Source organism: Ctenocephalides felis, unplaced genomic scaffold, assembly GCF_003426905.1.
Source record: "Ctenocephalides felis isolate EL2017-DRISC unplaced genomic scaffold, ASM342690v1 CF-g0.4_SCAFFOLD_03573, whole genome shotgun sequence".
NCBI classification, from domain to species: Eukaryota; Metazoa; Arthropoda; class Insecta; order Siphonaptera; family Pulicidae; genus Ctenocephalides; species Ctenocephalides felis.
Genome location: NW_020539727.1, coordinates 14,180,274 through 14,197,850, shown reverse-complemented (window position 1 = coordinate 14,197,850; position 17,577 = coordinate 14,180,274). Strand labels below are relative to the sequence as shown.

The window sequence follows — 17,577 nt, the reverse complement described above, 5'->3', positions numbered from 1 at the left end:
GCAGCGCGATTGCATTAAGAAAATATTCAAAATTTTCGAAAAAAATCAAAATAAAAAATCATTTTTTTTCAAAAAAGTCAAAGGTTTGGAAAAATTTCAAAATTTATTAAAAATCAAGTTGTTTCAAAGTTTTTTTTTCAATTTAGTTTTTGGTAGGGGAATTTCCAGAAATTTGCCTTAATGCCAAGCACCACTAGTTTTTTTTGCTTTCCCCTAAAACAATCGTTTTATCAATACAAGCAAATGGAACGATTCAAATTGGATGTTTTAGAACATCCAATTTGAATCATTCAAAAATCGTTCCATAACAAATTTGTTATTTCAAAAACAAAATTTTCCAACCAATAGAAATCTAAAAAAAATTAAATGATACAATTTGTAACAATTGTCCTGGTTTAACAATCAATAAATGCATATTATTTAATATTTACTGTATATTTCATACTATTTTGTACATTCCATTAAATGTAAAATGTATTCTATAACATATTTCCAAATATTTAAATATAATTTAACATATATTTTACAGATTTTCATCACGCTCTCGACTATGAAGAGCCATGTGTTTCTTTAAATTGCATGATTGAGCAAATCCCTTATTGCAAATTTCACATTTATAAGGATGCTCTCCATTATGAATCCGCAAGTGTTCTTTCAAAGAACTTGATCGTTTGAATGCCTTATTGCATACATTGCATTCATGAGGGCGTACTTCATTGTGTACCAGCATGTGATTTTTCAGATACCTTAATTGTGTGAATGTCTTATTGCACGCATTGCATTCATAAGGACATACTCCGTTGTGCATCAGCATGTGACTTTTCAGAGTGCATAAAAGTCTGAACGTCTTATTGCATATTGAACATTCATAAGGTAGCCCACTGCTATGAGTCAACAAGTGACTTTTCAGATTATTTGTTCGTTGAAATGTCTTATTGCATATACTGCACTCGAGAGGGCGCTCATTACTGTGAATGACCATGTGATTTCTCAGACTACCTGATTGTCTAAATGTCTTCTTGCATATATTGCACTCATGGGGACGCTCACCACTGTGAATGCGCATGTGAACTTTCAGATGGCTAAATCCCATGAATGTCTTATTGCATATATTGCACTTATGGGGACGCTTACCACCATGAATGACCATATGATTTCTCAGATTATTTGATTGTGCAAATGTCTTCTTGCATATACTGCATTCATAGGGACGCTCGCCACTGTGAATGAGTATGTGATTTTTTAGATTACTTGAATGCCTGAATGTCTTATCACATTCATCACATTTAAAGAGACCTTCTTCAGAATGTGTTTTCATGTGTCTTTTCAATGCTTGTGATAATGTATAAGTCTTATGACAGATTTTGCATTTAAAAGGGCGTTCTTTGCTATGGTTAGGCATGTGATCGACCATATGCTTTGTTAGATGATGGGATTCTGCAAATGATTGATTACAAATGTCACAATCAAAAGACTCCTGTTTGACTTCATCTTCAATTGTCACCTCAGAAGTCATGAATTTTGCTAAACTCGTTTCATCATCCTCAGAACACGATTCAGATTTAACAATAGCATCAAGGGCATCAAGTTCCTCCTCAATTTCACATTTAATGTCCTCTGCTGAATATTCTGGTGGTTCAATTTTAATTGCCTGAGCATTCATAGACATAGTTCTTTCAGACATTTTTAAATTCAATGCTTATATTTATAAAATAATTGTGTGCTAAACAATAATAATAGATTTTGTTTAATCAATAAATTTTTAAAATTTGATAAATAACTTCAACTAAATTCATCATTTGACACTTGAAGCATAGAGTGTGATTATGATTATATAAAGATGGGGACAAGATATTTATGTATCTCGACTATCAACAAATATTTTTGTTGTTAATTTTAGAATAATTAACATAAAAAGGCATGTAGGAGAGCTAGGGGCTTGTTGAAATTTACCGATTATATTTTTATGAAATAAAGCTCGATACTTTAACTTTTTCTCTACCAAATCAAATAAAAATAATTCCATAATTATAGTTCATTATTTCACAATCATTTCCTTAAAAAAGTACGATGTTACAACTTACCCCGTGTTTTGCGGTTGTTTGTAACATCTACAGAGGCTAAAGTAACGACAATAATACTGAAAATGTATTTTTTTAAAAAAATTAACTTGTTTCTAAGTAATTCTTTTCATAAATCACCTTAAACCATAAGTAATACAAATAAAATGTATATAAAATATTGTCTCCTGAAATGTAAATAAAGTAGTAACGACAAAAATAAAACGATGATACTCCGATAATTAACTTCTGAAATTAAAAATGTTTATTTCATTTCAAAATGAAAATTTTTGCATATCTTTATTCTCTACGTTCCAAAGGTTTTGAGTCTCATCTTTCTATGAACATACTCTATGCTTCAAATGTCAAATAATGAATGTAAATTTTAGTTAAACTCATTTATGTTTTAAAATTTTTTGGATTAAACTAAACTATTATTATTATTGTATAAAACAACTATTTCCATAAATATTTATTGATTTGTATATAAGCAGTGAAAATATTTAAAAATGTCAGAAAAAACATTTATGTCAATGAATGATCAGGCAATTATTAAAATAGAACCACCAGAATATCCAGTAGAAGACATTAAATGCGAAAATGAGGATGAATTTGATGTCACTATTGCTATTGTTAAATCTGAATCGTTTTCTGAAGACAATGATACTTGTTTAGAAAGATTTATGAATTCCGAGGTGACAATTGAAGATGAAGTCAAGCAGGAGTCTTTTGATTGTGACATTTGTAATCAATCATTTGCAGAATCGCATCATCTAACAAAACATATGGTCGATCACATGCCTAATCATAGCGAAAAACGTCCTTTTAAATGTGAAATCTGTCAAAAGACATTCACAGTATCAGGTCATCTGAAGAGACACATGCTCATTCACAGTGGGGAGCGCCCCCATGAATGCAACATATGCAAGAAGTCATTCAATCAATTAAGTACTCTAAAAATTCACATGCTCATTCATAGTGGTGAGCGTCCCCATGAATGCAGTATATGCAAAAAGACATTCACAGTATCAGGTCATCTAAAGACACACATGCTCATTCACAGTGGTGAACGTCCCCACGAATGCAATATATGCAAGAAACAATTCCAAGTAGTAAGTCATCTGAAACAACACATGTTGATACACAGTGGTGTACGTCAGTATGAATGTAATATATGCAAGAAACAATTCAAACTAGCAAGTCATCTGAAAAGACACGTCCAGATACACAATAGAGTACGTCCTCATCAATGCAACATATGCAATAAGACATTCACAATGTTGTGCGATCTGAAAACTCACATGCTCATTCATGACAGAAAACAACCTTATAGATATAGAAAGAAACAAACATATTTGTTAGATTGAATTTAAATATTTGGAAAAAATGTTATAAATTATTCTTAAATGTAATATAAAAATAAAGCTTAAGCTCACTTATATACTTCAAATAAATAATTTTAACTTTGTAATTCAGTTTATATATTCTTATAACAGTATTTATATCAATCTAATTTATTTGAAAACATTTAATATTCCTTACGATACAGAAAGTTCCAGTAATTTGCCTTATGGCACGTTTGCATACACCACTAGTATACATTTTATTTGAATTGATTACATTGAATTTATGAAAATAATTACTTAGAAACAAGTTAATTTTTTAAAAAAAAATAAGGAAAGAATAAATTATCAGTATTATTGTCGTTACTTTTGCTTCTGTAGATGTTACAAACAACCGCAAAACACGGGGTAAGTTGTAACATCGCACTTTTTTAAGGAAATGATTGTGAAATAATGAACTATAATTATGGAATTATGTTTATTTGATTTGGTAGAGAAAAAGTTAAAGTATCTAGCTTTATTTCATAAAAATATCATCAGTAGATCTCAACAAGCCCCTAGCTCTCATACATGCCTCCCCATGTGTGTAATAATTATTCTAAAATTAACAATAAAAACATATTGAATTTGAAAAGGCGCGCCATTTTTTGAATATCGAAGTGTTTGGATAAATGTCTAATCATTCTGAAAACGTGTTCTATGCTTTAAATGTCAAATGATGAATTTAGTTGAAATTATTTATCAAAGTTTAAAAGATATTGTTTAAACAAAAATTATTATTATTATTGTTTAAGACAATTATTTTTGTAAATATAAGCATTGAAAATATTTAAAAATGTCGGAAGAAACAATTATGTCTATGAATGCTCAGGCAATTAAAATTGAACCACCTGAATATTCAGCAGAGGACATTAAATGTGAAATTGAGGAATTTGATGCTCTTGATGCTATTGTTAAATCTGAATCGTGTTCTGAAAATGATGAAACGAGTTTAGAAAGATTCATGAATTCCGAGGTGACAATTAAAGATGAAGTCAAACAGGAGTCTTTTGATTGTGACATTTGTAATCAATCATTTGCAGAATTGCATCATCTAACAGACCACATGGTCGATCACAAGCCTAGTCATAGCAAAGAACGCCCTTACAAATGTGAAATCTGTCATAAGACATTCACAGTATTAAATAGTTTGAAATATCACATTCTCAATCACAATGGAGAGCGTCCCCATGAATGCAACATATGCAATAAGACATTCACAGTATTAGGTCATCTGAAGAGACACATGCTCGTTCACAGTGGTGAGCGCCCCCATGAATGCAACATATGCAAAAAGACATTCAATCAATTAAGTAATCTAAAAAATCACTTGCTCATTCATAGTGGTGAGCGTCCCCATGAATGCAGGATATGCAATAAGACATTCATAGAATTAGGTCACCTGAAGAGACACATGCTCATTCACAGTGAAGTACGCCCCCACGAGTGCGGTATTTGCAATAAGACATTCACACAATTATGTAATCTGAAAAGCCACATGCTCGTTCACAGTGGTGAGCACCCCCACGAATGCAACCTATGCAATAAAACATTCACACAATTGAGCAGTTTGAAGAGTCACATGCTTATTCATAGTGGGGAGCGCCCCCACGAATGCAGGATATGCAATAAGACGTTCCAACTAACAAGTAGTCTGAAAAGGCACATGCTGATACACAGTGGAGTACGCCCGTACGAATGTAATATATGCAATAAGGCATTCACGCATTTAGATTATCTGAAAAGTCACATGCAGATACACAATGGAGTACGTCCCCATGAATGCAACATATGTAATAAGACATTCACAAAGTTGTGCAATCTGAAAAGTCACATGCTCATTCATAAAAGAGAGTGACCTTATAAATATTAAAAGAAACAAATATATTTATTAAATTGAATTTAAATATTTGAAAAAAATGTTATAAATATTCATAAATGTAAAATAAAATATATTAATAGTATCAAATATACAGTAAACATTGCATAATATGCATTTATTGATAACTAGCTGACCTGACAGACGTTGTCCTGTACCCATGTCTACATTTTTTTAATATAATATACTAATATTTACTGTTTACCTAAAAATAATACTTATTGTTTTTTAAATTACTCTTCACGCCAAAATGCATATACATTTATAGTATGAGCGATGTTAAATGTAGAACTGCTTAAAATAAAATGATGAGATTCAATTCCCATACTATATTTGAAATTGAAGTCTTTTAAACGGTATAACATAACCATAACCATAACATAACACTAGTACTTTATTTGGATTAAATTAATTTAATTTTTTATTATTTAAGATATCCAAAATTGCATCTTAAACATCTACTAATTGATATCGTGAGGGCCGAATTCATCTTTACTTTTCCATTTGTTGTTTTAAAGTGAAATTTTTACAAATTTTAAAAACATTGTGGAAAGATTAGTAAAAGATGCAATAAAATTATATATTGAAAAAAAAAACTATATTGAAAATTTAATATCCGAATCTTGTGTTGGCGCCCCCCAAGGCGTGCGCTCGTATTTTTCGCATGCATCGCATTAAAGGTAGGCTGATTAATACTTAATTTCATATTTTAAGTAAATTAATTTGTCATATTTGTTCATATTATTTAAATTTCTGGCATATCTCAACTGCTTTTCGGCAATAATAATGTTGACCTTTCATTTTTCTTATTATTTAATCATACATTTTTGGCGGATGATAGTTTTCATTTATTTTCAATGCAAACAATAACATGTCGTTTTTTGCAATTTTTTCCATTTATTTCTAGAATATTGCACATACATTACAGTACTTTATAATCACATATACCCCAGAAATTTTCCTTAACAAACTTCAGAAAGATTTATCAAAATCCGAATAATCGTTGAGAAAAAGTATACAGTGAGTGCTTGTAATTTAATATGAACTTTATATATTAGCAATAAATCTCAATTTGATTCTATGTTTTAGTTGGAAAACGTTTGTATTTGAAAAAGAAAAAGGCTGTTTTTAGGGTTTTTCCGAAGATTATTTGATTTTTTGTCGCCGTAAGAACCATCCTTGGACATCAACGAACATTTTAAAAAAAGAATTGGCCAAATTGGTCCAGTCGTTGTTGAGTTATGCGCTTACCAACACATTTTGCAATCCATTTTCATATATAAGAAGATGAAGGCAATTATTACAAATTATTTTATAATTAACTTCCTATAGGGTAGTTATAGTAATGAACCAAAAATCAAAAATGAAAATTTTTGCATTTCTCGAAGTTTTGAAGGTTTCTGAACATTTTGGCATCCCTCAGAAAAAATGGATGTGTGTGTGTTTTATATATATATATATATATATATATTATTTTAATAATTTTTACAACTGTTCTGAAACGTACAACAAGTACAATACAAATCATCTGAATATTGCCAGTGATTTGTCGAAGGTCTTACCTATTGTTGATTAATGCAGAAGAATTGTGTTTTATATGTCCGCATTTTTTCGTCAATAAGTTGATTTTTTAAAAAAAATAAGCTAAAAAATAATCAGTATTATTGTTGTTACTTTTGCCTTTGTAGATGTTACAACCAACCCCAAACACTACCTTTTTTTTAGGAAATGATTAATTGTGAAATAATGAACCCTAATGATTAAAATATTTTTACTTGGTTTGGTAGAAAAAAAAGTTTAAGTATCTAGCTTTATTTCATAAAAATATAATCAGTAGATCTCAACAAGCCCCTAGGCTCTCCTACATGTCTTTTTATGTGTGTAATAATTATTCTAAAATTAACAATAACTAGTGGGGTGTATGGCATCGTGCCTTAAGGCAAATTGCTGGAACTTCCCGTACCGTAACGAAATGTTCGAAGAATATTAAATGTTTTTAAATGGATTATTAATATTGTAACATTGTCTAATATTTATAAGAAATATATAAACTGAATTGCAAAGTTGAAATTATTTGTTTAAAGTATATTAGAACTATAGTCAGAATTAAAAATAAAATCTGAATTATTTTCGATATATAAAAAATTTTTTTCTTAAAAAAAAATGTTGAAACAAAAATTTTTTTTTTCTAAAATAAATCATTTTGTTAAGACAAGCAGAAAGTTCTTCGAATCATTTAAATCGGACGCTTAGTTCTCTCAAAAACTGCCATTTTTTACACTATTAGCTCTGTCTCTCCGAAACCGCTGGCCCTATCTTTGCCAAAAACTAATAAACACTTCTCCCAATCATTACTAATTGAATGTTTTTTTAGATCATTCAAATCGGACGCTCCTTTCTCTCAAAAACTCGATTTCTATTTTCTGCACTCTTTGCTCTTTATCTCTGTAACTGCTGGACCTGCCTTTGCCAAAAACTAATCAGCTCATCTCCCTATCATCAGGAATCTAATGTTTTTTAAACCATGATCCGTGCGCCCGAAAACGTGACTGGAAATTTGTATCCATACATACATACACACACACATCCATTTTTTCTGAGGTATGCCAAAATGTTCAGAAACCTTCAAAACGTCGAGAAATGTAGAAAATTTTCAATTTCGATTTTCGGCTCATTACAATAACTTACCCTAAGGGAAGTTAAAAAAAAAACATTTAAAGAAACATATTGAATTTGAATAGGCGCGCCACTTGTTAAATATCGAAACGTTTAGTTTAGATAAATGTCTAAAACTTTCTGAAAACGTGCTCTATGCTTCAAATGTCAAATGATGAATTTAGTTGAAGTTATTTATCAAATTTTAAAAATTTATTGATTAAACAAAATCTATTATTGTTTAGCACACAATTATTTTGTAAATATAAGCATTGAATTTGAAAATGTCTGAAACAACTATGTCTATGAATGCTCAGGCAATTAAAATTGAACCACCAGAATATTCAGCAGAGGACATTAAATGTGAAAATGAGGACAAATTTGATGCCATCGATGCTATTGTTAAATTTGAATCGTGCTCTGAGGATGGTGAAACGAGTTTAGAAAAATTCATGAACTCCGAGGTGACAATTGAAGAAGTCAAACAGGAGTCTTATGAATGTGGCATTTGTAATCAATCATTTCCAGAACTGCATCATTTAAAAGAGCATATGGTCAATCACAAGCCTAGTAATAATGAAGAACGCCCTTTTAAATGCGAAGTCTGTCACAAGACTTTCAAACTATTAAAACAGGTAAGAGCACACATGATGATACATTCTGAAGAACGACCCTTTGAATGCGATGTATGTCATAAGGCATTCAATAATAAAGCCTATTTGACCAAACACATGCCCATTCACAGTACTGAGCGCACCCATGAATGCAGCACATGCAATAAGACTTTCAAACGAATATGTCATCTGAAAAGACACATGCTAATACACAGTGAAGTACGCCCCCATGAGTGCGGTATTTGCAATAAGACATTCACACAATTATGTAACCTGAAAAGCCACATGCTCCTTCACAGTGGCAAACGACCCTACGAGTGCAGTACTTGCAAAAAGACATTTACACAATTATGCAGCTTGAAACTTCACATGCTCATCCACAGTGGTGAGCGCCCCCATGAATGCAATTTATGCAAAAAGAAATTCTCACTAGTAAGTCATCTGAACAGACACATGTTGATACACAGTGGAGTACGTCCATATGAATGTAATATATGCAATAAAGCATTCACACATTCTGATTATCTGAAAAGTCACATGCTGATACACAATGGAGTACGTCCTTATAAATGCAACATATGCAATAAGACCTTCACACAATCAAGTTACATGAAAAAACACATGATAAAGCATGAAGGGGTACGCTCGCATAAATGCAACACATGCGATAAAACATTCACACATTTAGGTCATCTGAAAAGACACATGCTCATTCACAGTGGTGAACGCCCCCACGAATGCAATGTATGCAATAAGACATTCACTCAATCAAGTGCTTTGAAAACTCATATGGTAACGCACGAAGAAGTACGATCCGAAGAATGCAATATTTGTCATAAGAAATTCAAACTATACAGCACTCTGAAGAGACACATGCTGGTTCATAGCAGAGAGCAGCCTTATGAATGTGCAATATGCAATACACGATTTACTCAATCGAACAATTTGAAGAAACACATGGCATTTCATTGTCGAAAACTTGAAAATCAATGAAACATGATAAAAGAATTAAAATATTTAGCAAAATGTTATAAATTGTTCTTGTTTGTAATAGAATGTATAAGTAGTATGAAATATATGTTGAAGTTTGATACTAAACGCTCTGTGTCTACTATGTTTATGTATATATGTTTGTCTTTTGTTTTATGTAAAAAAACAAGTGATTGTTAATAATATTTGTAATGCATGTGATTAATTAAAGAATATATAATCAGTCAGTCTGTTTTTATCCTTCTGCATAAACGGTTGTATTATTCACATAAACTTTCAACATAAATTCTACAATATACAGCAAACTTTACGTAATATGCTTTTATTGATAATCAAGGCAATCATAATTTCTATAAATTAAGTATTAGCAACTGCTAACCCACCTAAAGCAGCTAGATATCAGCCAAAGCACATGATAATGCTTTGGAAATGTAGCCAAGCAAAAAGTAAAAGATTTCACGCCATTAACTGTGATTTCGACTAAAGCAATGTATGCAAAGTTAACAAACGAGCTGCCGAAATCAAATTCAACTTCCAACTGTATTTTTTTCGACATAAAAACGACGCGCATCTACCGACACTTTGACGCGAATAATTTACATGTAACAATAATTACATACTATTATAAATTTACCTTAAATCCCATCCTTATTAACTCCTCATCCTGATGCTCCACCAAATCACGTAATTAAACACTATCAATAACAAATACATAAAGCAAAAACTCACTTATTACTAGTTAACCTACAAAATCCACGCCATGTCCGCCATCTTGTGCAATTTCGCAATGAATTTCACGACCGCGTCGTTGACATGGCTTCGGTTAAATGACTTGCGCCGTTGCCAGGTTTACTAACGGTCAAGAGTGAAGTATGACACAGGTTATGCAGTACTTTTTTGGCGGTTAGCAACTGTCAATTGTAAATGTCAGATTTAATGGTAATAAAATAAATAATAAAATATTCATAATCTTATTGCTGTAATTTCTTTGAGGTAAATAAAATAAAGAAATAAAGTTTATTAAGGTAAATAAAATATTTATAAATAAAATCTAAATCTGTCTTTATAATAATACGTGATACTTAATGATTGTATAGGTTATCTTCAACTTAAAGACGTCAGACCAGAATAAAATCAAATAAAATATTGAGAGTCTTAGTGCTGTTATTCCTTGGTGCTTTATTAAGGTAAGTCATAATTAAAATCTAAATTAAAGTCTGTCATCTATCTGTATATTAATATGTAATACTTAATGATATTAACATAAGTATTATATATGTACAGAGGTTATCTTTAACTTTTTGTAGTATCTTATGAGAATTTCTCTCATTAATTTAATACTAGCTGAAGGATTACAAATTACCTTAAAATAAAGATGTGATTCTGTTACATCTAGTTATAAAGGAGCAAAATAGCATTTGTGTGTTTTCTCATTGATTTTTGAGCCGTATTAGATGCATTTTCGAGATAAACTTCCTATTCAGTATCCTAATATATAATTATTTACAACTTTCACTAAATATACTGCAAAAACCAAACACTATACATAGAATACGAGATTACAAATCATTTTTTATTTGATTAAAAGTTGCTGTGTTATACCTATAAATGAAAATCCAAACAAAAATGCAATTCTGTTACATCTAGTTATCAAGATGCAAACTAGAACTTGCCTGTTTCATGATTGATTGTTGAGCCCTATTAGATGCATATTCGAGATATATATCCTACTCAGCATCACAATATATAATATAAGCTTATAAGCATATCAACAGTACTTATACTGTTAATACCAAACACTTAATGCATATGAAACAACTAACTATCGAAATTTGTTCAGAAAATTTCCCAGTTATGGCCTAAATTTGCTATTTTGTCTAAAACTTTTCATCTATCCTCGTTTATCCCATAGGGAGCAACTTACCTTAATTATGAAGGATTTTCTGAAATAAAAACTACATTGTTAACCCAATGCCAAATACAAATTTCATGAGCAGTATTTTTACAAAAATTATAACTAAATATTCATCAACATAGTAAGTATTAATGTAATTTAGCTCTTGTAAAATTCCTTTTTTTAACTTACCTCAAATTTTTATTTACTATCATATAATTTCTTGCACCTTTATTAGAGTAAAAGACAGGGTTGGTCTTTTCTACCTCGACTGCATGTAAGCTTTGTAAAAATTCTATGTATAAAGGCTATGTAAAAAATCGGAGATAAAAATAACAATATACTTATAAATTATGTTTGGGTATTGTTAATTAAATATTTGTATTAATTCATATATATATATATATATATATATATATATATGTATATATTTGAAGTATTTTGAGCCTAATTGTCGAATTAAAAGAAAGTTAATATAGAAAAATTATTTATAATATTAGACATTTCGACTCTTAATGCATCTCACCATTCAGTAATCTAAAAAACATTACATAAATTACAACATTTGATATTAAATATAAAAAGGAGAAAATTATGTACTAACTATACCAGGAAAGACACAAAAACATAAAATGAATGATAACACACATTGTATCGAAACGTTTAATCTTAAAAATTTCAGAGTTACATTACAAAAAAGTCAGAAGTTTACAAAAATGTAATTATAAACATGTGAAACAGCATAAAACTAATTAAATTGATAATACATTTATTATATCACAAAAACATATTAACATATTTAAAGGTAGACCACAAAACTAAAGATAAATAATTAATATGCATTGTATCATTTTTTTTGTGTTCTTTTAAATTGTATGGTGAGTAATTGCATATTAATTATTTATTTTTAGTTTTGTGATCTACCTTTAGACATGTTGACAATATATTTTTGTTATATAATAAATTTATTAGCAAATTGGTTAGATTTAAGCTGTTTCACATATTTATAATTATATTTTTGTAATGTTCTGACTTTTTTATATCTACATATTTCTAACATATAACTCTGAAATCATTTAATGTAGAACTGAAGATATATATATATATATATATATATATATATATATATAAAAGTGGCCCTTAATATGGATATTTTCGAATTTTCTTGCGCCCAGGGCCTCAAATGCTTCCAAATTGATAAAAAACAATTCTCTAAAAGTGTTAAGTCTTAATATTAACTTTAAGACAATCCGCACTTCAACCAAAGTTTCTTGCATCTTCTTCCTAAGTCATTACTTATTTATATAAAATATATCAAATTTTTGTTGTCATTTTTTATTTATGATCGAAATAAGCAAATACAATGTTATTTTCGAAATTTGGATTCACTTGTCGCTGAGTTATAAAATTCTAAAAAAACAAATGGAATTTTACACCATGTTATTTTCATAATAAACTATGTTAGAGAGTTAATATTAAGAGCTAAAACTAGATTTTTAACTTCCCATAGGGTAAGCTATTGTAATGGGCCGAAAATCGGAATTGAAAATTTTTACATTTCTCGACGTTTTGAAGGTTTCTGAACGTTTTGGCATACCTCAGAAAAAATGGATGTGTGTGTGCGTATGTATGGATACAAATTTCCAATCACGTTTTCGGGCGCACGAATCAACGGATTTGAATGGTTCAAAAAACATTCGATTCCTATTGATAAGGAGAAGAGCTGATTAGTTTTTGGTAAAGGCAGGTCCAGCCGTTTCGGAGATACGGAGCAAAGAGTGCAGAAAATAGAAATCGAATTTTGAGAGAACGGAGCATCCGATTTGAATGATTTAAAAAACATTTAATTAGTAATGATTGTGAGAAGTGTTTATTAGTTTTTGGCAAAGGCAGGCCTAACCATTTCGGAGATACAGAGCTAAATGTGAAAAAAATTGCAGTTTTTGAGAGAACTAAGTGTCCGATTTAATTGATTCAAAGAACTTTCTGCTTGTCTTAACAAAATAATTGATTTTGAAAAAAAAAATTGTTTCAACTTTTTTTCATTTTTTGTATATCGAAAATAATTCAGATTTTATTTTTAATTCTGTCTATAGTTCTAATATACTTTAAACAAATAATTTCAACTTTGCAATTCAGTTTATATAATTCTTATAAATATTAGACAATGTTACAATATTTATAATAATTCATTTGAAAACATTTAGTATTCCTCGAACATTTCGTTACGGTACGGGAAGTTCCAGCAATTTGCCTTAAGGCACGATGCCATAATTGCCTCAAGACAGAATTCCACTTACAGCTAGTTTTTATTAATTTGGAAGCATTTGAGCCCCTGGGAGCAAAAAAATCGAAAATATCCATATTAAGGACCACTCTACATATATAATATTCCTACTTCTTAAACAAAATATTTATAAACAAAATCTAAATTAAATGTCAATCTGTATACTAATATGTAATTCTTAATAACTTTGTAGGTTTTCTTCAAAGTGTAGGCTTTTTATAAACGTGAAAATGGCGGGTTTAAAAAGTCTATGCAAAAAATATTTCGAATCCGACGACCTATACGCAGCCATGGGCGTCGAAAAAACAGCAAACGACAAAGAACTGAAAAAAGCCTACTACAAACTCTCTCTCACCGTCCATCCTGACCGCGTCGAGGAAAGCAACAAGGAAGAAGCCACCGAAAAATTCAAAGTCCTCAGCAAAATCTACGAAATCCTAACAGACCCCAAAAAACGCGACCTGTACGACAATTCAGGAATAATAGAAGACGATTCCGAAGGCTCCATAGACAGTTGGCTCGACTACTGGCGCGCCATGTTCCCCCCGATCACCGAAGAATCCATAAAAGAGTACGAAACCAAATACAAAGGTTCCCAGGAAGAAATCGAAGACATCAAAAAAGCCTACAAACGAGCCCGAGGCTCCATCGACTTCATGCACGAACTCGTACCTTTCCTCACCTGCGAGGACGAACCCAGGTTAATAGAAATTGTTAAAGGTCTCATAGCCGAGGGCGAACTTGAGGAATATAAAATCTTCACCGAAGAACCTGCTTCAAGACGTATTCGAAGACATAATAAATACAAACGTGAGGCTGTTCTAGCCAAACAAATTATGAAGAAACGTAAGCAGAAACAGAATATGAGTGATGATGATTTGTTCAAGCAGATTCAGAAGAGGAACGAGGAAAGGACTAATAATTTTTTGGAAAATCTGGCGAATAAGTATTCAAAGTTGGAGCAGAAAAGCAAAAAAGCCAAGAAGACTACTGTGAAGAGGCTATCAAGCACTGAAAAAAAATCTAAGGAATAATTCATCATAAATGTGATAATACTCATTATATTTTAATTTTAATTCATTTTTGTTATTTCAACTCCATTGACTGTTTTATATTACTGTAATTGTAAGAGAATAAAATGAAATTGAAATTGTTATTTCAAAATACGCTTTTTTCTTACACACAACTTCAAAAATGTTTAATATGAGTATTTTACTTAAAAAGAATATATATATATATATATATATATATACTAGCCGGCCCGGAAAACGTTGTTTTGCTAAGTAAGGTATATTCTAATCAAAGAGAATCTAAAAAATTAGTACTTTAAGTGTATAAGGATGTGTCGTTTGAATGTTATATACAATGAGGTATTATAAAAACAATAAACCCCATTAGTTTGTCTATATTTTGTCAATACAGCCAAATTGGAAATTTTATACACTTTCTACAGAAAACATGGTATAATCAAATCGAAGTCTTTTTTGGTCTTTCGACTTATTGATTACGTTTCAAATTTTTCAGATTCTTTTTGGATTCTGGATTTTGTGTATAATTGTAAATAATACTACTGAGCTTATGAAAAATTTTCAAATTTTTGCGAGAAGAGATAGAAAATGAATTAAGTATTTCTTCTTTGACCTTCTTTTTGAAAAGTTTTAAGTAACATTCGATGAATTAAAGAAAATTTAATAAAAAGTATATATGTAGAGCAGAACGAGACACAAAGGTCCAATTTGGCTTTGAGCAAAATGTACAACACATTGTTAATGAAAATAATGCAAGAAAATTCATAAGTGATTTAAAAATATAAAAAGTATTTGTAGGTAATTATAATATGAAACAAAATTGTAGATAATTTTATTATCTTTGACTTGTCTAAAGATATTTTCAAGATAAATTCTAGATTTTTAGAGACATTAAGCATAATGTAGAAAAAAGCACATGTTGTTCAGGAAATTGCGTCGAGAAATATCAAGAGCGTTTTAACAATATAAATAAATATTTGTAGCAATTGTAATATCAGATAAAACTGTATATAATTTAATTATTTGTAGCTTAATTATTAAAAACATTCATTGATAGTTGTGTCGCATAGAGAACCATAATGAATTTGAAAAGACGCGCCATTTGTTAAATATCAAAGCGTTTGGATAAATGTCTCATCTATCTATAAACATGCGCTATGCTTGAAATGTCAAATGATGAAGGAAGTTAAAAGCACTTTATTATACTTGTTTTCTTATGGTTGAAATCATTTATTGACTAATCTAGTTTATAATTATTATGGTATAGGACACAACTATTTTCGTAAATATTCACTAGCTGTTCGCAGTGAAAATATTTGAAAATGTCAGAAGAAATGATTATGTCTACGAATGAACAGGCAATTAAAATTGAGCCACCCGAATATTCAGCAGGGGACATTAAATGTGAAATTGAGGAAGTTGATGCCATCGATGCTATTGTTAAATCTGAATCGTTTTCTGAAAATGATGAAACGTGTTCAGAAAGATTTATGAATTCCGAGGTGATAATTGAAGAAGAAGTCAAACAGGAGTCTTATGAATGTGACACTTATGAATGTGAAATAAATGATAAGACATTTAATAATAAAGGCAGTGGAGAGCGTCTCCATGAATGCAAGAAATGCAATAAGGAATTCACAGAATTAGGTCATCTGAAGAAACACATGGTGACACACCGGGAAGTACGCTCGCATGAGTGCAATGTATGCAATAAAACGTTTACAAATAAGGGTAATCTGAAAAATCACTTGCTTATTCACAGTGGTGTTCGCCCCTATGATTGCAGTATGTGCAATAAAACATTCATAGAATTAGGTCATCTGAAAAGACACATGCTCGTTCACAGTAGTGAGCGACCTCATGAATGCAACATATGCAAGAAGACATTCACCGTATTAGGTAATCTGAAAAGCCACCTGCTCGTTCACAGTGGTGAGCGCTCCCATGAATGCAGCACATGCAAGAAGACATTTACACATTCAAGTAGTCTCAAAAATCACATGCTTACTCACAGTGGTGAGCGCCCACATGAATGCAACATATGCAAGAAGACATTCACACAATCAGGTAATCTGAAAAAACACCTGCTCACTCACAGTGGAATTCGGTCCAATGAATGCAGTATATGCAAAAAGACATTCACAGAATTAGGTCAACTGAAGAGACACATGCTCATTCACAGTGGTGAACGCCCCCACAAATGCAATGTTTGCAAGAAACAATTCCAACTAGTAGGTCATCTGAAACAACACATGTTGATACACAGTGATGTACGCCCATATGAATGTAATATATGCAATAACACATTCACACAATTAAATAATCTGAAACGTCACATGCTCGTTCACAGTGGTGAGCGTCCCCATGAATGCAACATATGCAATAAGAAATTCACAAACTCAAGCAATCTGAAAAGTCACATGCTCATTCACAGTGGTGAGCGCCCCTATGAATGCAGCATATGCAATAAGACATATATCGGAAAAGGTAGTCTGAAAAAACACATGATGGTTCATGACCGCAAGGCTCCTTATAAATGTGATATATGCAATAAGGGATTTGCTCAATCGAATGATTTGAAGCAACACATGGCACATCATAGACAGAAAAGCGATGAAAATTAATGTAAAATAAACACATTTGTTAAATTGAATTTAAAATAAATATTTGCTGCATTAAATTGCCCATAATTTAATTATCTTTAATTTGTCTAAAGTCATTTTAATAAAAATTGTATATTTAGCTTTTTAATAAACTATCTGAAAATTAAACCTGCAACACTACCTAG

General features: G+C 30.7%; 6 protein-coding genes across 7 annotated transcripts; 5 read left to right on the top strand and 1 right to left on the bottom strand.

Annotated features, from left to right (window-relative positions):
* Positions 1-523: 523 nt before the first annotated feature.
* Positions 524-1,684, bottom strand: LOC113389580 (zinc finger protein 525-like). Its single transcript, XM_026626599.1, has one exon. The coding sequence runs from the start codon at positions 1,682-1,684 to the stop codon at positions 524-526; it is 1,161 nt and encodes a 386-aa protein (XP_026482384.1).
* An 885-nt stretch (positions 1,685-2,569) lies between these two features.
* Positions 2,570-3,427, top strand: LOC113389578 (zinc finger protein 525-like). The gene has a single exon (XM_026626598.1). The coding sequence runs from the start codon at positions 2,570-2,572 to the stop codon at positions 3,425-3,427; it is 858 nt and encodes a 285-aa protein (XP_026482383.1).
* An 811-nt stretch (positions 3,428-4,238) lies between these two features.
* LOC113389577 (zinc finger protein 525-like) lies at positions 4,239-5,300 on the top strand. The gene has a single exon (XM_026626597.1). The coding sequence runs from the start codon at positions 4,239-4,241 to the stop codon at positions 5,298-5,300; it is 1,062 nt and encodes a 353-aa protein (XP_026482382.1).
* A 2,960-nt stretch (positions 5,301-8,260) lies between these two features.
* LOC113389576 (zinc finger protein OZF-like) lies at positions 8,261-9,583 on the top strand. Its single transcript, XM_026626596.1, has one exon. It carries the CDS (start codon positions 8,261-8,263, stop codon positions 9,581-9,583), a length of 1,323 nt encoding a protein of 440 aa, XP_026482381.1.
* Positions 9,584-10,540: 957 nt separating this feature from the next.
* LOC113389024 (J domain-containing protein CG6693-like) lies at positions 10,541-14,810 on the top strand. 2 transcript variants are annotated; one of them, XM_026626064.1, is made up of 3 exons: positions 10,541-10,605; positions 10,678-10,767; positions 13,955-14,810. In XM_026626064.1, the coding sequence occupies exon 3, from the start codon at positions 13,992-13,994 to the stop codon at positions 14,793-14,795; it is 804 nt and encodes a 267-aa protein (XP_026481849.1). In that variant the 5' UTR covers positions 10,541-10,605; positions 10,678-10,767; positions 13,955-13,991; the 3' UTR covers positions 14,796-14,810. The 2 variants fall into 2 exon arrangements, with proteins under 2 accessions (XP_026481849.1, XP_026481850.1); XM_026626065.1 differs by having other exon boundaries at positions 10,543-10,573.
* Positions 14,811-16,022: 1,212 nt separating this feature from the next.
* Positions 16,023-17,413, top strand: LOC113389575 (zinc finger protein OZF-like). Its single transcript, XM_026626595.1, has one exon. It carries the CDS (start codon positions 16,112-16,114, stop codon positions 17,411-17,413), a length of 1,302 nt encoding a protein of 433 aa, XP_026482380.1. The 5' UTR covers positions 16,023-16,111.
* The last annotated feature ends 164 nt before the right edge of the window (positions 17,414-17,577 follow it).

Bases quoted from the DNA above. Each gene is read 5' to 3' on its own strand.
- LOC113389580 (XM_026626599.1), bottom strand. From the start codon at position 1,684: ATGTCTGAAAGAACTATGTCTATGAATGCTCAGGCAATTAAAATTGAA.
- LOC113389578 (XM_026626598.1), top strand. From the start codon at position 2,570: ATGTCAGAAAAAACATTTATGTCAATGAATGATCAGGCAATTATTAAA.
- LOC113389577 (XM_026626597.1), top strand. From the start codon at position 4,239: ATGTCGGAAGAAACAATTATGTCTATGAATGCTCAGGCAATTAAAATT.
- LOC113389576 (XM_026626596.1), top strand. From the start codon at position 8,261: ATGTCTGAAACAACTATGTCTATGAATGCTCAGGCAATTAAAATTGAA.
- LOC113389024 (XM_026626064.1), top strand. From the start codon at position 13,992: ATGGCGGGTTTAAAAAGTCTATGCAAAAAATATTTCGAATCCGACGAC.
- LOC113389575 (XM_026626595.1), top strand. From the start codon at position 16,112: ATGTCAGAAGAAATGATTATGTCTACGAATGAACAGGCAATTAAAATT.